Source organism: Bos taurus, chromosome 7, assembly GCF_002263795.3.
Source record: "Bos taurus isolate L1 Dominette 01449 registration number 42190680 breed Hereford chromosome 7, ARS-UCD2.0, whole genome shotgun sequence".
NCBI classification, from domain to species: domain Eukaryota; kingdom Metazoa; phylum Chordata; class Mammalia; order Artiodactyla; family Bovidae; genus Bos; species Bos taurus.
The window spans coordinates 3827669-3853331 of NC_037334.1; the positions used below are offsets into that span (position 1 = coordinate 3827669).

The window sequence follows — 25663 nt, forward strand, 5'->3', positions numbered from 1 at the left end:
AAACATGAACTTGAGCCTGCAAATTTCCAATTCAGACCTTGCCCCTTTGCCCCCAAGGAAACCTGACTCCTCACAGGCCCAGCTCCTGGGGCAGCAGGGAGCCAAGCAAGTGCCCGTGCCTTCCTGTCCCTGGTCCTAAACACCGCTCACTGACCCGAGGAGTGAACAGCCACGCACATACCTTCTGGGTGGGAGTTTCTTTTTGTATTTGACTCTGCCGCAACTTCTTCAACAAAACCAGTTTGGCTTCTTCTAACCTTAACTCCTCTTTTAGTTGCTTGATCATCCTTTCTCGTTCTTCAGGACTGCTTTTCTACAAGGTCAAGAGGACACGGGTTGAGGGAGAGGCTGGGGCCAGGGAGCACCAGCTGGCCCCACCGCGAGGCAGCTCCCCAGTGCGGGGACAGAGCTCACCATGAGGGCCTCGGCACTGGTCTCCTTCGGGGGCTCCTCGGTCAGCCCGTTCACCCTCGGGCTCGCAGGCTGCTCGTTGTCAGACAGCACAATCACATCAGGCGAAGGGGGCCTCCTCTCAGACTTCATGTCACTGTGGGGCAGGGAGGAGGGCTGTCACCCGAGCACCCCGCCTGTGGTGGGCAGCACTCCCACGGACGCCGCGATTCAGACACAGACACAGTGAAGTGGAGGCGAGCAGGCTGGCCTCCCCACTCCTCCCCACAACCGCCTGCCCGGGCTGCCTTTTCTCACTGCACTCACCACGTGGCCCTCGAACCTGCCAGTTTACGTCTGAGCCCTTTAAAAAGTCAGGACTGTTCCCGATAACCACTTCTGTGTCCCCTGGGCTGAGGATACCTATATGTCTGCAGGAAAACAGCACATTTTGGAACCCACCACAGCCCCTTTCCATACCATGTGGCTCAGCACTGAACCAGAACACTTGCTCCTGGATCTTGGGCCTGCTGGTGGAGCGCCTACCTTCCCATGCTGGAAGCCACCTGATGGGAAGGCCAGCCCCACTTGAATCAGCCTTTCTTTGCTGAACCCAGACTCCCTGACGACCCTCACGCCTGGACAGCCCACCTGCCCCTCCCCAGGTGACAGAGGTGCTGAGGCACACACCGTCAGCCAACGGCCTGAGTCCCCAGCGCGGGGCGTCAGCACCCACAAGGCAGCCCAGGCAGCCTGCTGCGGGGTCCCTCCTGGGCTACAGGGGGGCTCTCTGTCCTGCCAGTGGCAACGTGGCAGTAGTGGCTGCATGCTTTGAAACTGACTGGAGCATGGAACACATTTGCTCTCACGGACCGCTGTACTACCCACCCACTTAATCTGCTCACAAACTAGTTCCCAGCCACCCCTGCCCATTATCCTCTGCCCTATTTCCCCAATCCTAACACTCAAGTTCCTCAGAACGTATATGCGCATCTGGTAACGCTCAGTTCAGTTCAGTCGCTCAGTCGTGTCCGACTCTTTGCGACCCATGAACCGCAGCACGCCAGGCCTCACTGTCCATCACCATCTCCTGGAGTTCACTCAAACTCACGTCCACTGAGTCAGTGATACCATCCAACCATCTCATCCTCTGTCGCCCTCTTCTCCTCCTGCCCCCAATCCCTCCCAGCATCAGAGTCTTTTCCAATGAGTCAACTCTTCGCATGAGGTGGCCAAAGTACTAGAGTTTCAGCTTTAGCATCATTCCTTCCAAAGAACACCCAGGACTGATCTCCTTTAGAATGGACTGGTTGGATCTCCTTGCAGTCCAAGGGACTCTCCAAGAGTCTTCTCCAACACCACAGTTCAAAAGCATTAATTCTTTGGCACTCAGCTTTCTTCACAGTCCAACTCTCATATCCATACATGACCACTGGAAAAACCACAGCCTTGACTAGATGGACCTTTGTTGGCAAAGTAATGTCTCTGCTTTTGAATATGCTATCTAGGTTGGTCATAACTTTCCTTCCAAGGAGTAAGCATCTTTTAATTTCATGGCTGTAGTCACCATCTGCAGTGATTTTAGAGCGCCAAAAAATAAAGTCTGACACTGTTTCCACTGTTTCCCCATCTATTTCCCATGAAGTGCTAAGCTTCCGCTAACGGCATTGCTGACCACATATATAAGGACCAACGGGTCTTCGAGACAGTGCTTAGTGCCAAGCCAAGCCGCTCCATTTGCTGAGGACATAATGTAAACTCTCCCTTAAGATCTAGCCTCAGCATCTGTGTTGAAAGAATCAGATCAGCAGGAAAGCCAGCCAAGGACTGAATTCACCCACTAGGTGGCACTATGACCCAAAGAACAAACTCGGTTAGGTTAACTGGGAATAACAACAGCTCAAAGTTGTCCCATTCCTTCCAGCTGAGTGGGGAGCAGAGTTAAGAGATGGGAAACTGGTATTTTAACAGCCCACTGAACGGCCCTTTCCACTCTCAGAGTGAGCTATGTCTTCAGGGAAGGGGGGGCACAGAGGACCGCACTCCGGGTTCACTGACGCCCCCAACCCCTCAACCCGCAGGGCTCTCCCTTGGGCCATCCTTATCCCAGCTCTCAGAGCAGCAGAGCTGCCGCACCGCAGCAAGCCCAGCCCTGATGCGATAGAACCACCTCAGGTACAGCTGCTGGGTGGGCTTCCACGAGCGGTCAGGAGGCGCCCATTTCAAGGTACAGAACCCCCTCTCTGGGGTTAGCAGCCCACGTTTTCAAGTCCAGGAATTGGCTGGCTGTCTATAAAATAACCCAGGATGTCTTACTAGGGCCTCAACAAACCAAAAACCAATGCAGTTCAGGAACCACTACTCTTTCAATTTCAAGTCTGTGTCTCCCTGCTGGCTGCCAACTCTGCCCAAGATCCACATAAAAGATGACCCCGGGGCTCCAATCCAGGTTCTGTGGGCATGCGCACAGGCACTGCGCAGACACAAGGCTCTGGCACGGGAGCTGCAGCCGCTGGTCGCAGCCCAGGCGGGCTCCCAGGCGGCTGCACAGCAGAGCAGCAGCCTCGGCAGAACCACATCTAGAGTTACAGACTGCCCGTGCTTCCTGAGCAAGGGCAAATGGAGGCACCAGTAACCTACGGGGATTTATCACTTTTTACCATCTCATGGAGCACGTGCCCATCTCCCAAAGGTGAGATGCCTAATACAGCTCAAATCTGCCTGAGGTAAGAGGGCAGGGTTAGGGGCTGGACCACATGGAAGCTGAAGCTTCCTGAGATGACCACTGTGACCAGAGCTCTCCCAGGTCCCATCTTGGACCGAGACTAATCAATAACTCGTCCAAGAGATGACATCACCTCCCATCAGTGATCACTCAGCATCCCAGCAGCCAGCAGGGAGTGAACTTCCTGTATGCTAATCAGGCCACCAAAAAGTCATGTGACAAAGGCATTTCCCTCTTTGGTCATGTGACCCTTTAACTGTGCCTTCCAACGTGAAAACCATGGCAACAGCCAGTTCTAACCAGTTTGTGACATGCAGCCTTCATTTTGAGAAGTGAGGTAGGGTTCAGGTGCTGTCAGGAAATGGAGGCGCCAGCTCTCCCTGGGGCTGCGGGGCTGCAGGCACTTCCTGTGTGGCACCGGCCCTCAGGGGACTGTTCGCCTGTTACAGGGACCTGGGTTGCCTCTTCCAAACGCAGAAGGGCCACCAGCCCCAACTAGTTTCCAACAAGGAAAACTTTCCTAAAGCTCAATTCTAACACAAAGGTGCTTCAAATTTCTCAGTACTTTCCCAGAGAGTTCTTTTAATTCAAGGAAAAGGACAATCATTTGACAACGGCTCAAGATTATCATGGGCATTCTTTTTTTAAAAAAACGTATTTTAAATTATAAAACCATCTAGCCCAACATGCCAGGGAAACAGTGTAGTGGCCACGTGTATTATTTCGGTCCAGGGAGGCTGCCTGGGCACCACATTTATTTGAAAGCTATGATTTCGGGGCAAATGCATTCAGCCTAGCCTGCCCATCTTGGGAATCCTGATATAAATTATTATGATCAGAAGAGATTTTATGTGACCTGGAAGCAAGCCAGGCTGTTCGTGAAAACGTTCTCACTACCCTCCTCCCTTGTATGCCACCCGAGGCTAAACAAACAAAAATTCTGTTACATGCCCGGAACTTCCGTGAAGTTTCCTGGAGATTAAAACTTAACTCAAAACAAGATCTCTGCATTCACAGCACCACCATCCCAGGTGCTTACCCATCAGTGGTCAGTGCGGGGTTAACATTGAGTGTCTCACTGGCCTGTGCCGGGGAAGCAGTTTTCATCAAGGGAACGCAGCCCTGACCTTTGCTGTTCTCTATATGCGCCTGCCTGATGTCCGGGAAAGGTGCACTTGATCCACACTCACTCATCTATTTACTCACTCCTAGCTGCTGGAAGCCAACCTAAGAAGCGGGTGGTGTGTCCAGCAGTGGGGAGAAACCCCTGGATAAAAGCAGTTCTGTCTTTAGGGTCAGCCAGGAGGGACAGATCCAACACCAGGAGTGACAGGGGCACGCGGGAGTAGACCACCGCCCACCCGGCTTCACCAGAGGGCATCAGTGCCCCAGACTTGTTTGACCGAAGCCTGCGTTTTTGTAAGATCCTTGAGACGCTTGCACACACGAGTGAAGTCGGGGGCAGCTGTGGGCCCAGTGAGGTCTCAGGACAACAAACTGCTCCTTGGGGCTAACGTGGGGCAGAGAAGCAGGGCTGCTAGCCAACTAGTCCCTGCCAGAACCCTCCCTCTCCCCCACCTTTTGGCCCCGGCTGGGTGAGGAGAGGCAGGTAGTTGCTAACTGTTTAGGCGGGTGGGGGAGGCTTTGCTAGACCAAGCAAACACTCGTCTTGGCCCCACCAGACCCTCTCCCTGGGCATTCCTCCCACTAGGGCCCATTCACACCCTCCAGGCCCACAGGTCTCTCCAGTACCAAACCCCTGAACCCCAAGCTCCTGCTCCTGAGCTGCCCCCACCTTCACCACCATCCACTCCAAGGAATGTCCCTCCATCATATTCTCATCCCCCCTGTGACAGACCCAACTCACACTGGAAGATGCCCTTCTTGAATGGCGCCTGGAAGGAGTCAGCACTACCCCACTGCACTCAGGGGACCGTCCCCCAGCGGCACACAGTCGGGGGAAGGCTGCTTAGTTCTACCCCCAAACTGCCCACCCTCAGCAGGGAGCTCAGGGCAAAACACTGGGGCCTTACACTGAAGGGCGGCAAGAGCCTGAGCAGAGGCCCTGCCCCGCTAGAGCCCAGCTCGCTCAGCCCTCAACTCCACAAGCTCGTCCAAGGACAGCGCCCTGGCCTTCCTACAAGGGGCCACCCTCCCTCAGCCTCCCAGGGTGACACTGCCACTGCCTACTCGACAGGTGGGTGCCCCAACCCAGGGCTGGGGCCAGGGACCGGTGTTCCCACTTAGACCCTCTCTCCAGAAAGGTGGGGCACTGCAGCTCCCGGTGACGGCCAGGATGTTCCCAGGGCGCTGTGACAAGGGCAAAAACAGGGATCCAGCCCTGGTGCGATGCCACAGCCCCGGAAAAGGGGCTGAGGCCCCCTGAGCCAGAGGGGCAGGACTCTCCTCCTGGCACCATGCTGGCTGGTGGACAGGCCACAGGGCCTCCTCTCAGAGCAGGCACGGTGCACCAAGCCTGCGCGTGCTGAGGGAAGGGGGGGGGTCACACTCCTGCAAAACTGCCCCACTTGGTCCTGCCGCTTACAAGTGAGAAGCCCAGGGTAGGACATTCCCTCTCTGTGCCTCCTACAAGGTTGGGGACAGTAATTCCTGCCCTACTGCCCCTCAGCTTTGCTGGGTGAGGTGAGACCTCAATGCCAAGAAGGTTCAGATGCCTTAGGAGGTCACTGGGGCAGTTCGGACCCCAACCTCCCCTGAGGCAGTAAGGAGCTGCTCGCTGTGAAGGTGAATTCGGCAGACAGCGGACAATCAGGTAACAGCCAAACCCAGTGAAGACAGGTGTTGAGTCTGCTCTCTGGGTGCTCAGGTGACGTCCCTGGTGTGCACCGACCTCCTCCTCTTGCCTGTACCTGGCTCCATGAGAGTCTGAGTTCACGAAGAATCCACAACGCCTGTAGACTGATCACCGTGCGCCTGTGGGAGGTCTTTCCACATGCACAGATACTACGCTGCTCAAAGAGGTGCGAGGTCAACTCAGAAATCAAAGGATTTCTGAATCGTGTCATTATGTATTTTCAAGCACCAGGCCCTAGAAATCCACTTCCCGCGAGCCCAGGACTCTGATCGATGTTAATGAGGCGTCCTAACACTCCTAGTTGCCAAAACGCTGTGCAAAGGACCACTGCACCACACCCTTCTGAAGCCGCCCACTCAGGCTGCAGTGCGCCCTGAAGGCAGCTCACTCCCTGCGGCCTCCAGTGAGGAGCAGAGAGGAAGCAGCAGCACAAGCTCTAAAGCAAGGCCGCAGGCTCTAAAGATCCCCCTTGGGCCCTGAGAACATGTGCTCTGACGGACCACCCCCCACAGAAGGACGCCGAGCTAGCTGTTGGCAAGAGGGTCACAGAGACAGACAGAGATGGCCCCAGCCCCCCAACACGAGCAACAAAGCCCCTGGAGAGGAGAACCCAAGAAGCTACGCTCAGCTGGGACCAGTCAGCCAGCAGAGCTGACAGCCGATGCTATGGCATCACAGGTACTTTAAGCCACTCGACTCCTGGGGCTGGCAGCCCAGCTCTGCCCCCGAGAGCCAGCCAATGCCAGTGCGGCTCTACGGCCTCCCGCAGACTGTCCTCAACGAGGCTGGCCACTCCAGACACTACACTACCCTGGGAGCGAGAAGGCGAGAAAGAAAGGGCTTATCCAAGTAGCCACCCCCGCTGAACTTCAAAGCCCCTTCTCCTCCCCTGAAAGGAGGAGCGCAGTTCTGTGAACACAGAGGGTGCCCCGGGGCAGATGCCCACTCAGGAGGAGACTGGTGTACAGCTCAGGGACGGCCCGGCCCAACAGAGAAAGGGGTGCATGGGGAGTCCCAGGGGAGCAGGGGGCCACCCTCAGGCCTGGGAGCCACCACTGGCGGCTTCGGGCACTGCCGGGAAGGCTGTCTGAGCCAATGTTGGAAAGCAATTCCATAGACTTAAGCCAGGGAGCACCCCTATTTCAGAAGCACTTCTAGGAAACTTCTAAAGAGAGAAAAGTAAGACGTTTATCACCAGTTTCCAGGTTAGTCCTACTGCCTGGTAACGTTTCACTGGCAGTTTCCAGTTGCACGCTGTTTGTCTCAGTGGACACACACCACTGGGATCTTTCACAGTCATCTGGGCGTGAGAGCTACTCACTGGGACCCCACACGGACCCTCCCTTCCCAAGAGGTCCCATCCACTCAGACACACTCAGCGTTATCAGAGAGGGAACTGCCATATGCAGACACAGGCTGCGCCCCGAAGCCCAACACTTGCCTGCCCTGGGGACTGGCAGGCACTGACGAGTGCGGGGTCCCTGCAGCACCCCCGGAGCCCACCTGCTCCCCGCCTGCCCCAGCTCTTCTGAGACTCCCTCGGCTCCCCTTCTTGGCATCCATTACCACCTCTCCCAGCCCTGTAACTTGACACCCGGTTGGCTGGGATGTCAAGACAAAAGCCCAGAGCCTGCTTTGTGGGGGCCAGGAAGTCAGAATACATCGTGCTTCTAGGCCACAGAGGCCATGGAGGTGAGCAGCTGAGATGGGAGTTTTGAAACCCAGCCAAAATTCTTCCTGGAGACTCCAAGTCCAGCTATTGCTCCGGGACTCCATTATGGCCAAGGATCTCAGAAGAAAGGAAGGGAATACGTGTGCCCAGGGTCTGGTCCCAAGAGCCCATCCCCCACCAAGGCCCCCAGAGCAGAGGGGGGCAGAGGCAGCTGCAGCGGAAGAGCACTGTGCCATCAGTACAGCCAGGAGGCATCCGGCCTGTCCTGCCGGGGGCTCCTTCTAGGAACACAGGAGCCCCTGAAGTCACTCAGTCTGGCCAGGGGAACCAAGAGGACCTTCCTGGGACTGGAAGCAGAGATGGGGGCCAGGTATGGGGGCATGAAAAATCACTGGAGAAACAGTCAAGGACAGGCAGAAGGGAGTGTTCCCTGAGCCACAACTGGCAGAGACCCACAGAAAGACCCTGACCTCCAAACGGCAATGGGGCAGCCTGCAGGGTCAGCCCATCCACAGTCACTGCAGCACGGCCTGCCAGCCAGGAACACGCTCCAGTCGGGGCACCACCAGGAAGGCTAAACTCGATTCAGCACGTGCTCTGCTCAGAAATCTGGGAAGGGGCACTTGTCAGGAAACAACCACAGTCACAGAACTGAAATGCTGGCCTGTGTCAGATTTGGACGTTTGCTGACCTTTTATGGTGGCCACCTCTGTGCCCACCACCAAGATGCATGCCTCTGTACGATCCTCTCAACTGTCACCTATACCCACAGGCGAGGAGGGGGTCTTCAGAGTGACTTCCTGAGGTCACGGCCCCAAGGCCTGCAGATAACCTGGGCCCACAGCAGGTCTGCTCAACTCTGGCACACCAAGGTCTGCCACGCGCACCCACACTGCACTGGGACCCGAGCCCCCATCTGCTCAGAGCAGCTGGACACCTGGAGCCTGCAGAGGGCTAAATGGCACCCTAGAAAAGAGGGTGCAGGGCGAGAGAGGGCGGGTTTCACACAACCGTCAGGTGAGGACTCTACTCAGGTTATCAAATACCATTTTTGACTAGGTTAAAGGGGAAAATATTTTCATTTACACCTGCAAGATCCTGGATAGTCAGCAGCATCTGCATGCTGAGTCCCTGAGGTGATAGAGAGATAACAGAGCAAGGACGCAGGTGTGGCCCTCAGACTTATCTGAGAACCAGCTCTTGCTACATGTGGACCGCTGTCTACTCGAAGAAGCTGGGTGATGTTTCAGCACTCGGGAACTCACGCTTCCAAAGGGCCTGGGCCTGGGGAGTGAAGGTCAAAGGAGCGTGGGGCCCTCTACCAGCCACACCACCATCGCCAGCATCTGTTCTTCCCTCTGTCACTGTACCCATGTGCCAGGCCAACCCTCCTCTAGGGAGCAATTCAGGAGCACTCCGCAGCATGGGGGGACCCCCTACAGCAGATGAGCCCAAACACACCCCCTAGGATCAGCTTCCTAATCGACTCACAGCAAGAAAAAAGCCAGCTGTGCACAGATGAAACCACACTCAAGAAACAAACACTGCTTTCCAGCTTGCAACACCTTCACAAACTCTTGTGATAAATGGAAAGTGCTTTGTTTGCCTGTAAGTTTCTTGTGTTTCGAACTGCTGGATCTTCCCCCACCACGCCCTGGCAAACCCCAGGGGATGTCCTCCCAGCAAGGCTCTGGAGTCCGCCACCCCCACCAGACCTGCTCCAGCTGCTCTGAGCAAAGCTGCTGTGAGGCTCCACCCAGGTCAGCCATGAGGGCTGTGGGGGGCTGGGCCAGTTACCAAGCCTCAAAGAGCTTTAGTTTCTTCATCTGCAGGATGGGATGCCACTGACCTTGAGAGGATGCTGTGAAGTGCAGCGGGCACAGAAAGTGCATCCAGTCAACGGATGATCACCCCGCCTCCCTCCTCCAGGCTCACATAATGTACTGTGCATGCACACTCAGGGCAGCTCCCATCACCTTTTCTGCTACAATGTAGCTCTGAATCAATTCATTTGGCCACCTGCCCTGCAATTCGAGGTCTCTGCTGACAAGGCCCCCAGCTGAGGGCCTGTCTTACCCCACTTTCTGGCCCCCTCAGGCCGTTCACCACCGTCCTGCCTGTGATGTGAGCTCCGAGTCCTGCCAGGCAGCTGTGCCTGTGCCCACCCTGGAGAGCCCGCCAGGGCCCCCCAGAGTGGGCCTCAGGACCCCTTCGGGGCTTCTGCCAGGTTGTCGTAATATGGAGACGACATTTGCCTTTTGTACCAAATCAGAACAGCTGCAGCAAACTGTGCCAAGATCCACATCGTCGTCATACTGTAGGCAATGCCTTGGATGAAGTACAAGCTATTGATTTTATTAAAACTCAGCATTTGAGTACACATGTCTTTTTAATATTCTGTGACAACATAAAGCACTCCTGCTGCATACCAAAGCAGAAGAGCCATGTAGGGGAAAAAAAAAAAACCACATTTGGGCATCTGCCACGTTCGAAGGAAGGATGGACAGACATGCTGTCCGTGCATGTCCACGGACAGACATGTCCATTCAGACGTGGGTGTCCGGCATGCACTTTCCCCAAAATGGTTAGAGCAAAGCTGGTTCACCGACAGGAAAACAACCAATAATGTATCACCAATGATACTGTCTGAGCTCCCAACAAGCAAAATGTAGAATTTTGGAAAACTTGTGAGCCCAGCAGCTTCCCAACAGATCAGATAATTAACTAATCTGATTTTCTGCAATACTGAAAAATAAAATGTATCAGAATTTGAAAGATCTCTGTAACTTAGTCAACTAATATTTTCTAATGTTCAGTGGTATGACTACACACTCAAATATGAGTAAAGGATCATTCAGGGAGAGAAGAAACAGAACACCCTGATGCTTCACCCTTTATGAGCTGTAAACAGTCACTTCCTTCCAGAGGGCACAGCACAGAAAGGGAAGAAGAAAGTAACTTTATGGTGAAGACACCCGACAGACACCCAGGAGATCAACACCACAGTGACAACTCACACCGATGGGACGTGCCCTGGACACGGGTGTGATGAGAAGGGCACCTCCCCTCTGTGGTCCTCTCCAAAACCCAGCACAACCATGAGAAAAACAGCAGACGAATCTCAACTGAGGGCCACCCTACAGAACACCTGACTCCCAACCGTCAAGGTCATGAAAACCAAGAAAGTCTAAGAAACTGTTTCAGCCCAAAGGAGACGAAAGAGACATGACGACAAAATGTCATGTGGGATTGTGGGACAGAAAAGGTAAAAACTGGAAACAGGAAATCAGAACAGACAACACAGGCTGTGGTTAATAGTAACTGCTGCTGCTGCTGCTAAGTCGCTTCAGTCGTGTCCGACTCTGTGCGACCCCATAGACGGCAGCCCACCAGGCTCCCCCATCCCTGGGATTCTCCAGGCAAGAACACTGGAGTGGGTTGCCACTTCCTTCTCCAATGCATGAAAGTGAAAAGTGAAAGTGAAGTCGCTCAGTCATGTCCGACTCCTAGAGACCCCATGGACTGCAGCCCACCAGGCTCCTCCGTCCATGGGGTTTTCCAGGCAAGAGGACTACTTGGGACAAATGTTCCCCAACAGTCTGTTAGCAATGGACCACTGGGAAGGGGTGTGTAGGAATGGTCTTCACAACTTTTCTGTTAAGTCTAAAGCAATCTTAAAATTTTTTAAAAATTGTTTCTGTTCAAAGTACAAGAGGGACTGATAGATTTTAATGTAACCGAGTACAAAAACTAATCAAGGTTTTAGAGTCCACAGTGCAACTAACTGTTGGGAATGGCCACTCTGTGTCTTGCGCTAAAAGCAGAAACACACAATTATGCAAAGCGACAAGCAAACACTCCTCCTGCCCCAACCTGCCTGTCTGTGTGAGGCTGGACTTCCTTCACATGCTTCACCCCTAACAACTTAGCACGAGAGACTAAACGGAGAAGCAGATAGGAGAATCCAGCTGTCTGCTTATTAGAGAGAGCTGCAAAATAGCTTTTTTTTAAATGAAAAATGTTCTTTATGCTAACATGGAATTGGTTCATTATTGTTCATTATTATTATTTAAAAATAAACAAGTATTTTCAAATTTTTCTAACACAGTAAATGTCAACATATTTTCCACACAACTAAGCTTCTCTGGGGTCCAGAGATGGAAAAGGGGCCAGGTCAGCGCTTCCAGCAAAGGGTTTTCTGTCCCCATCGAAGGAAGATGCCAGCCAGTCTGAGCAGAGTCCCCCCAAATGGAGTCCTCCTGACATGCCACAACCCATGTGTTTCTTTCTTGTTGCCAAAGCTGTGTTTTGAAAAGCAAGGTGTGCTAAAAATTTAATAGGACTCACCTCACATGTAACACTGTAATTTCTCTGTAAAACCTATTCGGTTATAAGACCAGGATGCTTGTCTTATAAGAACAGGTAATCTTGTTCTTGAGGCCTTGAAAAGCAACAACTGTACCAGCCCCACAGTTTGCCAGTTCACAGAGAACCTGCCACTGCCCGGGGCGGCTGGGAAGCCCCGCATCTGCGGAGGGGCAGGCGAAGCACTGGCGTCCTGTGGAGGCAGGTTGGGGACCCCAGTTCCCACGCCGGGAAACTGCCCTGCATCTCACGCCGCACTCCCTGCTTACACTGTCCTCCAGGCAAAGGCACCTCCCTCCTCCAGCACCTCTGCTCTCACAGCAGGCATCCGGCATGCTTCTGGGCTTCATCCACACCCAGAGCGCCAACTCTCCCTGCTCCAGAGGGTGGTCCATGGCCTGCACTTCCACCCCAACAACCCGACCCTACTCCCACCACGATGGGCCTTCTCTGGCCCTGACTCCAGGCAAACCCAGTGGGCTCCAGGGACCTGGACACCTGAGCACCCCTACTTCTGGGCCGTGAGATCCCAGAGCCTGCCCCCAGACTGCTCTTGCCCATACTGCCCACGGACGGGTACCCAAGTCCTCCTGAAGGAAGGGCACACAGCGTGCCTGGACTGGCTGGTCTCCTTAGAGCACTACCGTGCTGAAGCTGCTTTTGAAAGCGGTCAAGGGCCTGCCTCAAGAAACTCTGTATGTCACCAGGTCTCAGACCCCTAAGACCCGAAGCTTTTCCGTGTGATTACATCACAACTATTTTCAAGATTTAAGCTCTAAAAATAAGCTCTCTGACAGCTTGGGACCTAAGGGATGGGACACGTAGCAACGTCTGGTATGTCTCCCATTTCTCCACCCATCAGACACTCCCTGCCTCCTCTGCACTCCCCTCCCTCAGGTGGGCCCACAGAGTTACAAGAGAACTCAGTTCCCCCTCCCTCACTCTTGGACACCCGTGAGTCCCAAGGCTCCTTCCCACCAGCACTGGGACAAACCTGACTGAATGATGCTGGAACTTCTGCGGTTTGAGTATGACCAACCTCACTTCAGAGCAGAGGGTGGACTCCGAGGGTGGAGAGGCCTGTCCTGGGCTACCCCGGAGTGTGAGTGAAACTGAGCTGTCAGACCCACATTCTTTTTTTTTTTTTTTAAACCACCTGCCATTCCCACTCCCTTTCAGGCTCACAAATTACAATTCAAATGCTCATCTTAAGGGAAAAAAAAACCCAGAAATCTCTTGGCAATCAGGCCAGCTCTGCCTTCCCTCAGGGCACACTCTGCTGGGGAAATGTCCCTCTCCTGGTGTGTCACCCCCGCTGGCCCGGGGTCAGACACAGAGCTCCCTTCAGCCCACTTCTTCACTGGGTTAGGTGGCTGAAGGGTCAAGATGGGATCCCTCGGGCTGGCACATACGCCATCCCTACCCCCAGGGCTGGTTAAGGTTCTGGTACACCTGTTTTCATCAGGTCAGAGATACCAGCTGCAAGATAAAAAGCAACGCATACAAAAGCAGAGCCTCCACAGCGGAGGGCTGGTCGGAGACCCTCCCTCATGAACCCCCATAGGTAGAATGCGTCAACGACCCACTGCTGTGAGGACACAGCTCCAGCAGGAACACACACCATGCGCGGACATCAGAAGCTGTGGCTGCAGAATGAGACTGAGTCATTTCAAAGTAAGGAAGTGATCTGCTTAATCGGCCAATCTGCTTAACTCACATGTGTGTGAGGCCAAAAGTTCCTTGTGCGTGCAAAGTCGCATCAGTCACGTCTGACTGTTTGTAACCCTATGGACTGCAGCCCACCAGGCTTCTATGTCCATGGGTTTCTCCAGGCAAGAATACTGGAGTGGGTTGCCATGCCCTCCTCCAGGGGAATCTTCCTGATTCAGAGATCAAGCCAGCATTTCCTGCATCAGCAAGCAGGTTCTTTTAACACAAGCACCACCTGGTAATTCCCAGCTGCTTACCTAGATGATGTACACAGGGGCCTCTGGTTCCTGGTGGGGCAGTCACACAGTAATATCCCCAGAAGGCTGGCACTATCCAGTGAGAAGCCATGCCCTCCACAGCCAGAGGGGGGCGCCGTGAAGGCGACAGGGAAGTGGCAAAACTGTGGGGCTCCTTAGCTGACCAGGCTGGCTCACAATATGCCCCTAGGTCACTCTGAGAGTTAGAAAACAAGGCACCTCAAGTCCGTCACGCTGCCATCCAAAAATAATGATTTTTAGAAGTACAGGTGAACTCCCTCAAATTTCAATTACAAACCTGTGATAAGATGTGGTCGGATAGAGAAGAACTGGGATGAGCAGCCCCGAGGGAAGGGGAGAAGCAGAGGACGAGGAGGAGATGGAGAGAAGTCACAGAGGTTCAGGGAGGCGGCAGCTGAGGCCAGGAGTACAGAATGAGGAACTGATTTCTGAAGGCACACACCCCTCGGTTCCACATGCTGAAATGCAAGCAAGCTATGGACTTCAGTTGAAGCTGACAGAGCTGCTCTGCAGCCTGCCTGGCCTCTCCTGGAAGTCGCCCAGCGGCAGACAGAGAATTAGCAAATGAAAGGCCAGCCCACAACAGGTGGCTGGGGAGGGGCTGGGCTCCACGGAGTATCAGAGCCCCCACCTAAGGGACATGAGGGCCACAAAGAACAGGTCCAGGCTACAGGACTCCCAGAGCTCTCATACACGGTACGGGAGAGACGGGGGTCAACCGCTGGCAACTGTGGAGAGCCGAGGTGAGGGCCACCACACCTACTTGGGCTGTGAGAACCAGAGCCCTTTGCAGAGCCCTCACAGGCCCACAGCCGTGTCACATTCCCCCAAATCACTCAAGGACGCGCATTCCAGCAGACAGCTGGCCGGAGGGTCAGGCACAGCTGCAGTGGGGCACAGTGGGGAGGACGGGGCAGGAGGGGGCTCGGGGCTGCACACGGCCATGGAGGACCCCCACCACCCCGCACAGAAGCTGGCGTGGCAACTGCACTGGCCTCAACCCTGTCACGGAAAGGAGAGGGCTGGTGGTCACACACGCAGACCAGGACGTGGGCTCAGACCTCTCTGGAGACCTCATGGCTAAAACTGTGAAGACGTGACACTCAGTGAGGATCAAGTAGCCAAATCTCCATACAAAAGTAAAACCACTCAGACGTTTTAGAGGAAAGGTATAGCAGCAACTTCTTTTAAAACAACTCAATACTGACCTACCCTGTGACCCCAGCAATCTGATCCCTATTTAACAAGATGATCCACGTTCACGTGAAGATTTCCACAGGAATGCTCCCAGCAGCCCCAACCTGGAGACTGCCTGGTATCCGTGGACAGGTGAGTGGGCGACTACGCATATCCACACAGGAGTTGCTCAGTGAGATGCTGATACACACCACAGGGATGAATCCCAATCACACGGAGTCAGAGACGGTAGACCCTCCAAGGACACACTATTTCTAGGAGGCTTGAGAAGAAGCAAGACTGATGGTAAGTGGGAGAATACATCCCGTCAGGAAGGGCAGTGTATGTGCGGAAGTCTCCAGTGAACCATCTGGGGTGCGAAGGGTCTGTACCCTGGTAAGCCTTCGGACTACACAGGTGGATACACACGTGAAAACCGCGGCAGGAGAGGCATCCGCAGCCGGTACCAGCAGCGCTCCTGGCCGAGCAATGCCAACCCCAGTGTCTACTGTGTACACCCTCTCCTAAAGACTGCTGGTAAAGCAGGTGCGAACAAACAAGGGCTCCACAACCCATGAACAGTCAGGGACACACACACCTGGTCCCGTGGACTCACTTCCTGCTCAGAACAGAACAAGGCCATCCACACAAGCCCACGCTACAGACGACAGGCACAAGCACTATCATGCTACCCTCAGATTCATATTCACTTTGGAAGAGGACTCGAGCATGAACCTGGGTGTGGATGGCATGCTCCCACAAACCACTCACCACTATGGGTGGCTAAGTCCTGTCTTACCGGCAAATGATCTGAGAACCCTGGCTTCTATACAGAGTGTCGCCCACCACTATCAGAGTCTCAAAGAAGGACGGGGCAGTGATTCTGTCATCAAGGATACCCGCTTCAAAGGTGGCCTGCTTTGCGGGCACCTTGGTGGGGATAAGAACACACATCCGAGTGCCTCGCATCCACGCCACAGGGCACACCACTGGTCCAAGTAAAGCTCTGTCCCAGAGCAAGAGAGACACACGATGCAAAATGGGGAAGGAAGAACAGGTGAAGCAGCTGCCTGAAGACCACGTACCCAGTGGAAGCCAGCAAAGGCAGCCACCATGGCACCCACCCCACATATCCACTCAGGGCCCACAGGGCTGGTTGGAGAGAGGTAGAAATGGGGCTCCAAGTCTGCCCCTGCTGTGCCCGAGACCGAGGAACCCTAGCTTTGTTTCCCCCCAAGGTAAAATAAGGAAATAGAGATGGTCTGCTCAGGTGCCCAGTGACTTTCAGCCCTTGCGAGCCACACTCCTAAAATCAAGGCTCCCAACACCTCTGCAGGTTCTCTGACCATACTGTGCTGCTAAGTCGCTTCAGTCGTGTCCGACTCTGTGTGACCCCATAGATGGCAGCCCACCAGGCTCTGCCGTCCCTGGGATTCTCCAGGCAAGAACACTGGAGTGGGTTGCCACTTCATCCTCCAATGCATGACCACACTATGGTACCCTAGAAAACCCTGTCCCATCACTTCTGCCCCCAAGGACCAGCACAGGACCTGCCAGAGAATCGAGGGCGAGCTGGCAACTCAGAAAAAGGCACACACAGACGTTTTCAGTGAAACGTGGGGGTGTAAGCATGCGGCTCCCACCTCACACACTCAGGGGAGCCGAGGGACCCCGTCCTAGCCTTTCAGGTGGAGAAGGCCTGGCAAAGAGGCTTATTATTTTACTGAGTTAAATGTACCTCCACCCAAGAGAGGAAAAACAAAGCTATTCTCACCTGTGTGGGCCTAGATTACTTCTGAAGATCAATTTGTGACAGAGTCTCCTCTATAGCAAAGTGTAGGAACGGAGTCTATTTATCTTAGAGAGGAAAAAAGAGAGAGAACCCCCAAACAGCTTCCTCTGTCTGTCCCAGCTCCAGCCACATCCAACAGTCTGGACTTGGGGTGGGGGGAGGGCAGCACAGGTTCTGACCTTTGGGCTGGTCTCACAAGACCAACAGGCTCGACTTCCACCTCTGTGGGATTCTGTTTTTCCATGAGCACATTTATGGAGGCCATAAAGGAAACTGAACTATTTTAACCCCATTTTTAAATTTTAAACACCCATCAGTTCAGTTCAGTCGCTCAGTCGTGTCCGACTCTTTGCGACCCCATGAATTGCAGCATGCCAGGCCTCCCTGTCCATCACCAACTCCTGGAGTTCACTCAGACTCACGTCCATCGAGTCGGTGATGCCATCCAGCCATCTCATCCTCTGTCGTCCCCTTCTCCTCCTGCCCCCAATCCCTCCCAGCATCAGAGTCTTTTCCAATGAGTCAACTCTTCCACACTGAGACATAATTTACATACCGCAAAATTCATTCACTATAAAAGTATAATTCAATGATTTTTAAGTAAATTTAGAGTTGTGCAACCATCCCTACAATCAAAGCTTAGAAAACGTCCCTTACCCCAAAATGCTGCTGTTACGATGCCCGTGCACTTGTCTTTGTGCAGATGTACTTTCTCAGGTACGTTCCTTGGAGAGATCGTTGGGTCATGTGCTAACTTGGTCACATCTAACTTTTTAAGAAACTCCCAAACTGCTCATGTCATTTTACATTCCCACCAGCCACGTATAAGGGTTTCAACCTCTCCATATCCCCACCAACACCTGTTATTGTCTTTTTTAATACAGCCACCCTTGAGACTTGTTTCATGCCTAGCCTACGATCCACCCTGTGCCACGTGCATATGAGATGTTATTATTTCCCAGTATTCTATAGACACCCTTTTGCCAAACAGAATCAGTGCTCTTCAAGTCTTCCAGAATCTTGCCAATTTTCAGCTTAGTTGCTCTACCAATTACTTAAAGAGAAGTATGAAGTCTCTGACTACAATTTATGAATTATCTATTTCTATTAGCAAGACTGTCAGTTTATGCTTCAGCTATTCTGGGACTCTATCGTTCAGTACATGTACATTTGTGACTGTTACAACTTCCTGCTGTGCCATTAAAAAAAAAAATGACCCTCTTTGCGACTTCCTTGGTGGTTCTCTGGTTGAGAGAGGTGTGGGTTCGATTTCTGGTCGGGGAACCTTGTGGCCAAAAACCAAAACATAAAACAGAAGCAGTGTTGTAACAAATCCAACAAAAACTTAAAAATGGTCCACATTAAAAAACAAAAAAAAAAACAAAAACAAAAAAATCCCTCTTTGGCTTTAGGAATATTTTTTGTCTTAAACTCGATTGTGTGTGCGTGTATGCACACACGCTCAGGCACATCCCAACTCTTTGTGACCCCATGGATTGTAGCCCTTTAGGCTCCTCTGTCCACGGAATTTTCCAGGCAAGAATACTGAGTTGCCATTTCCTCCTCCAGGGGATCTTCCTGACCCAAGTATCAAACTGGCATCTCTTAACAAATCTCCTGCATTGGCAGCTGGATTCTTTACCACTGTGCCACCTGGGAAGCCAAAGTTAATTTTATCTGAAATTAATACAGTCATTCTAGTTTTCTTATGGTTATTTATGGTGTCTCTTCCTTATCCTTTTATGTAAGGATCTAAGGAGTGTCTCTTATAGACAATATATAATTAAGCTTTATCTTGCCTTTTTATCTGGTCTGACAATCTCTGCCTTTTGATAGAAGTATTTAAACCATTCACATTTACTATATTTTTGATCTGGGTGGATTTACACATTTATCACTTTGCTATTGGTTTTCTACATGTCTTCCTTCTTTTTTGTTCTTCTGTTCCTCACTGACTGCTTTCTTTTGTGTCAAATATTTAATGTACCACTAAATTCTTCTGTTGATTTTTTAAACAATATTTTAAAGTGATTTTCTTAATAGTTGCTCTGTGTGCTGTGCTTAGTCGCTCAGTCATGTCTGACTCTTGCGACCCCATAGATTGTAGGCCGCCAGGCTTTTCTGTTCATGGGATTCTCCAGGCAAGAATACTGGAGTGGGCTGCCATTTCCTTCTCCAGGGGATCTTTGCTCTAGGGATTACAATCAGCATTTTACTAAGATCACAATCTGCTTCAGATTAACACTAACCTGATCCTGGTAAACTGGAAAACCTTTATTCCCACACAGCTCCATTTCACTCCTTCTGTACTACTGTTGTCCCATATATTATATATCTCTATATGTTATAAATACAACAGATTGTTATGTACTTTTGATCAACTGCCAAAGAGCTATGGTCATTTTTGTCAATTCTACCCAGTGTTATAGTTAATGCTTTAGATGATGTTATGTCTTTTAACTAAGAAGAAATGAGGGAAAATGTTTTACAGTAGCCCACATTTACCTTTTCCAGAGCTCTTTACTTCTTCCTGTGAACGTAAGTTACCACCATGTCATTTCCTCTCAGCTTGAAGAACCAGCAGATCTGCCAGCAACAAATCCTCTTAGTCTCTGTTTATCTGAAAATGTCTTTCTGCTTTCGCTTCTGAGGGACAGTTTTGATGCACTAAGAATTCTGGGTGGATAGTTTTCTTCTTTTAGTGCTTTGAATGCATTCAGTTCCGTTTTGGTTTCCATTTGAATGTCTCAGGTGAGAAGTCAGCTGTTAATTATATTAATGCTTCCCTTTTATGTCATGAGTTGCTCTTCTCTTGCTACTTTTGATTTTTCTCTTTTTCTGTGGCTTGTGACAGTTGGACTATGATGTGCCAGGCACAGATCTCTCTGCATATATGCTACCTGAGATTTGTTGAGCTTCCTGGATAAGCTTCTCCTCAAATACATTTCTAGGGATTCTTCCTTCAAGCAGGTTTTCTCTCTTGCCCCAAATATGCCTGCAAATGTGGGCTAACAGGGCTATTGTCCCTCCCCAAGTGTTCATCTTCAAAACTGTCACTTCAGCCACCAAGGCTGTTGCCCGCCACTCTAAACTGAGTGAGTTCCTTCTCACCGTTACAGCCTGCGGTGGCTAGGCAGAACCTCCCTACAAACAGAGCTGGGCAGAGGCCATGAGAGCAGCATCAGGTTAAGTGGCACAGATTTTCACCATTTTAACCCCAAATTTCAGCAGTTTCTTAAGCATAAACCCTTCTCAGATTGTTGCATGCTTCTGGTCCATTTCCAGGATGCTGAAATAGTTGATTCAGGGAAGGAGGGAGGGCTGGGCCGTCAATTCTGTCCTGCTTTAGAGCTGTTTTTGGGGGGGGAAAGGATTTGACAATCTCTCTTTACTCAATCACTGCTGGAAGCTGCCTTCCAGTCTTGACTCATTTTGAAAATAAAACATACACACTGGAAGACTATGTCAGAAAAAAATGCCAGAGATGAAAAGAGGAACCGAAGAGACAGAGGAAACTCATCCTGCTGCCTCTTCACCAATCTCCACATGCTCGAAATCCCCCAGAGCAGTTTGTTTTTTAAGTTGTATCTTGATTTAAATTCACCAGCCACTTCCTTAAAGAAAAAGGAAATTCTCTCTGCTAGAAGCCACCAGAAACTCCCTCTAGTCTTCAATATGCCTAAACTGGATCATAAGAATAGAACAGCATGGAAGAAAGAAGCAGGTTTTAAAAAGAGCCAGACCAAGGGGAAAGGGGTGTACTGGATGAACTGGGAGACTGGGATTAAGACATATACACTACTGATATGCTATATAAAATAGACAACTGATCGGAACACACGACACAGCACAGGGAACTCTACTTAATGCACTGTGGTGTCCTAAATAGGACGGAAGCCCGAAAGGGAAGGGATGTATGTGAATGTATGGCTGGCTCATCTCACTAAGCAGTAGAAGCTAACTGAACACTGTAAAACAATTATACTACAATAAGAATTCATTAATAAAATGAAAAGAGCCAAACAGAAATTCTAGAAAAATACTACATGGCACTGAAAAAAAGATTATCCCAACATTCAGTAACACAAGTAACCCGGGGACTTCCGCGGTGGTCCCCTGGTTAAGAATCTGCCTTCCAGTGCAGAGGACGTGGGTTCAGCCCCTGCGGGGAACTAAGATCCCACAGGCCGCAGGGGAACTAAGCCCACACACCACAATGAAAGAGCCACATGCGCAACTAAGACTCAAAAATAAGTAAAACATTAAAGGCAGCAACATAAGTAAACTTCACAAACACTATGCTGAATGAAAGTAAGCAAAGGCTAGAGACTACATAACTCCAATTATTTAAAGTGGAAAATCTAACCTCTGCTGTTCGAAGTCAAGAGAGTGGTTACTCAGAGGGTAATGACAACAAGAGGGTATGAGGGGGTAAATAACATTACATTTCTTGATTCGAGCTACAAGAAAGAGATCGGTTTGTGACATACCAAGTGGCACATGTCTACTTTTTATCACGTATGCTACACCTCCATCAAATGAAATTCTCTGTATGGAGGTTCCCAAGGGATGAGCCAGATGCTCTCAAGGAGGATCCAAAGACTACCAGCTTCTAACACAGAAACCATGGCCACCCACCCCAAAAATGATTAGTTCTAGAATGGTTCTGGGCTAGACTTGATCCTATTAGTCTGTCAAAACTCTCCCAACAAACCAGACAGAACATTCTGTGTGGGCACTCAAGGAGACACTAAGCTCTCTATGCGACATCTTATTTTAAGTTTAAAACTGAAGAGTACTTGTCACCAACACTTCTCATGCCATGCACCATGGTCAATTTCTGCGTACACATCTGTTACCTAGAGATGCAAAGCAGACATTATCACCCATTCTACAAATGAAGAACCACAGACTAAGGTCATCCACCCAAGGTCAGCCAGGGAGTGTGAGCTGACCCCCACTCTGCCAACACCAGACTCTCCACACCTCACACTGCCTCACGTCTGGAGACACCAGGATGTGTCTCGTCCCGAAGGAGGACCCCTGCTCTGTGTGCCTGGGCTAGTCTGCCGCTTGCTCTCCACATTCTTCTATGCTCCTTCACGTAACCTCACAATGCCCTCACAATTCCCTGGCCTGCCCTACAGGGGAGCATGGTGATTACAGGGAAAAAATGCAGACCAGACAACTAGAAACAGAGCTTCCCTAGCAGCTCAGTGGTAAAGAATCCGCCTACAATGCAGGAGACTGTCTGCAATGCAAGAGATGCAGGTTTGATCCCTGAGTCAGAAAGATCCCCTGGAGAAGGCAACGGCAATCACTTCACTACTCTTGCCTGGGAAATGCCTTGGACAGAGGAGCCTGGTGGGTTAGGTCCATGGGGTTCCAATAGTCCAGTCACAACTTAATGACTAAACCACTGCCGCCTAGAACATAAGAGGGACCCAGCAAACCTCCATAAATGCGGGCTATTCCCCCTCTTCACCCACATGTGACACTGTTGAAAGGAAAGCAGACCCAAACTCACAATTTAATTTCCAGAACTTTAAGAGAGGCCTCTGGTTTCAAAACAGGGAGGGCAGAAGGCAGAGTCAGACAGAAAAGGCCTTTCTGGGTAGCAAGAACACAAAGCATACCATCCCAACTAACGGGCTTCCCCAGCAGGAGGGAGTTAAGTTCTCCATTTATCTCGAGGAGGTAAAATTTTTAAAGCTGAGAAATATCGAGTCAGACCATCTCTGAAGTCCTTAGAACACCAACCGTCTGGACCCCCAGTGAGTTTAACACAAAGCCTGCAGGCTGGGGTCCCTCTGTGGGATCAGTCAGCACAAGAAAGAGAAGAGCACCCAGGCTCTCCAGAGCTGCACCTCCCACCTACTGCCCCCTCCCCGACCCCAGGCGAACAGAGCCGGGAGGGAGAGAGCAGAGGATGTGCTGGGGAGGACAGGAGATGCACTCAGGCGGCTGAGGGGCTGCCCAGAGGCTGTAGCCGCACGCACACGCCCACCAGTGCACGCACATGCCCACCAGTGCACGCACATGCCCACCAGCGGGGGGCTCACGGGACAGAGGGGTGAACACCGCAGAGAGCAGAGCTCACCTGAGCTCAAGGGAGGACCCAGGAAGGGAGGGGGAGGGATGGGGCGCTGCAATTCTTTTCATAGGGAGAGAAGAAATGGGGCGGTAGGTGAGCTGAGTCTTATTTCTTTAAAGTTGAGGATTGGGGAAGTTACTCTTGAAGCCGTCAGTACTAATTAAGGGGAAACCAGTGAAGCACACGGTACCAAACTTGGGAAGAGAGGGGCTTCCCTTCCCACATCCCCCGCCTAGGAGGAGTGGTGGCTCCAGACTGCCCACAGCCCGGTGACCCAGGCAGGGGGCGGCAGCATCTCTGGCCCCCGGTGCCCTAGACGTGAAAAGCAGGGAGGCAGGACCAAATGAAAAGCTCAAGTTTCCCTATAAACCAGAAGCACAGAACTGGACACAGGTACACGTTCAGTTAAGACCTGCTGCCCAGCAGGGGAGCTGACGGAGGCTACCGCTCCATCCTGTGACACCCACCCCACACTACAGATGCCTGGGCCCCAGGACGAAGGTCCCTTGGCCAGGACAGTGGGCAGGTGTCAGAGCTGTAGCCCACAGCCGTCTCCACGACCACCCACCAAAAGCTGCCTCCCGCAGGCCCGACGGGCAGCTTCGCCTCCACCTGCTCACCCCGGCCGTCCCCGGTGCCCGGCCCCTCTTGCTCACCTGTGCGTGGTTCGCATGTCCACAGGCCCGTCGCCCACCTGCCCTTCGCCTCTGCCCATGGCCGTCGCCTCTGTCCCCCTCAGCAGCCCTTGGGCAGGGCCTGCTCCCGACTCAGGCGTCACTCGCGTGTCTCCGTCAGCGTTTAAATCCGAGGCCAACACTCCTCTCTCCATTTTTATCTTCTTGCTCTCCACATCGTCCTCCACTGGGTCCCGCTCAAGCGCTCGCTTCTGACTCCGTGTTCGGCATGCTTCTTCAGTCATTCTGAACTTTAGGGGAAGGGGAAAACACGACATTTAAACTTGGCACGACCAAGTAGCTATCTTCTCAAACTTTTCCCAATGTCAGCTTGGAGTGTTTGCCTTACCACATGACAATGGCAGAAGTGGGCACAACAAATGAAGGGCCCACAAAGCGTGCCCAGAACATTTCTTCACGGCCTTGAGCAGGAGCAACAGAGCATCTGGGAAGCCAAGCTATGTACTGCCCTGTCCGGGACCAGAAGCCTACAGGGACCGGGACAGGAACAAGGGAAGGTGGCTGCTTGTCAGAAAGAAGGGGTAATCTCTGCATTCCAGACTCAAGAGCAAATAGAGGAAACTGTTCTAGGTCTGACCCTCTCCGGCGGGATCAAGCGCACTGGACGTGAGCGATCTGGAACCCAAGAAGGGGCACATGCTGGCCCAGGAGCAGGGCCACAGCCCAAGCCCAGCCCTGCCCTGCCCTGGTGAGGGCTGACCCTTCTCCCCCTTCAGCCAGGGGCAGCCCTCACTGCCTGCTCACCTCACCCCCCACCCCCCGCAACCTGATCACATTTAACCCTTTGACTGCCAACAAAGTGAACTCTGAATGGGGTGAAGCCTGGCCCAGCACCCCGCCAGCACCCTGTACCTGCAGCACACACATATCTTGATTGAAAGAAGAAAGAAAAGAAGAAGGGGAAAAAAAAAAAAAAAACGCTGAGTCAGGTTTTGATCCCATGACATCACTGGGCTCCACATGACCCTTCCCAGGATTCAGTCTGAGAGACAAAGCACTTTCCAGAAAACCAGTCTGAACCGGTTCCAGACAACAAGCTGAAGTGTTGTTAACCCTCACAGAGACAGTGAAGGAAGACCGCAGTGATGTTTGCAGGGAGACTGCTGGCATTCCACAACCCAGTCTGGGACAGGTACTTGCTCTTAAAGGGGCTGCTCAGAGACCAGCCTTGATGTTCCAACAGGGCAGGACACTGGAAACCAGAGTTCCAATGGTCAGGATCTAAGAAGCCACGCGAGAGTTCATCACAGGACAAAAAAGAATCTAGCTGCCAGGCCCCTCCACTCCCGGAGTACCAGTTCACAGGACAGTCAACGCCCACACCTACCAACACGTAGCCCCTTGGGGAACCCCAACCACCCCCGCAGTGTGCCCACACTGAAGACCTCCTGGCTGTGTCCACGCAGGCAGGGCACCCAGAACCTGGGTTTCTCCCCAGCAAAACCCCTGGGAGGCCTGTCCTGGGTAGGGCCAGGCAGGATCAGTTCAGAGCCCAACTTCTGGAATCTGGGGGGTGGTACAGGGCAGGGAAGGAGCCACATCGCTGTATGTGGGACACACTCCTGAGGCAACTCATCTGCCACCTCTTTAAAGGAGCCGACTTCACAAAGGAGCAACAGCGCAAGGCACTGCCTTGGACTCAAACGGAAAGGAAGGGAAGTGACAGCTGCTCCATGCTCCTGGCGCAGGAGGCAGAGCGCCCGTCTGACACGTGTTAGGCCAGCGTGGCCGAGCCTGGGCACTCAGACATCTGCTCCCACAGGCAGTCCAAAAGGGTGGAATCAAGGTTTACCGACAACCATGTGACCCCCCAGGGTGCTCCCCATTCCAGGCAGAGCTTGAGAACTCTGAAGCTCAAGGGCACAGGCTATCAGCTTGGCCTCGATCTGCCCCCGAACCCTCCTGGCACCCCAGCCTGCACCTGCCACCCCACCTCAGCCCCCTAGATCGC

General features: G+C 52.3%; 1 protein-coding gene across 7 annotated transcripts in view; it reads right to left on the reverse strand.

Annotated features, from left to right (window-relative positions):
• The window catches only part of GATAD2A (GATA zinc finger domain containing 2A), a 98465-nt gene that overhangs the window by 12867 nt on the left and 59935 nt on the right, over positions 1–25663 (reverse strand). For 6 of the 7 annotated variants that reach the window (NM_001103090.3, XM_010806523.4, XM_005208434.5 and 3 more), the window contains 3 exons: positions 23674–23942; positions 415–547; positions 182–313 (listed from right to left, as the gene is read on the reverse strand). In NM_001103090.3, coding sequence (NP_001096560.1) covers positions 182–313; positions 415–547; positions 23674–23936 — 528 coding nt within the window. In that variant the 5' untranslated portion in view covers positions 23937–23942. The remainder of the gene's footprint in view (positions 1–181; positions 314–414; positions 548–23673; positions 23943–25663) is intronic. The other variant, XM_024994028.2, reaches the window with a different exon arrangement.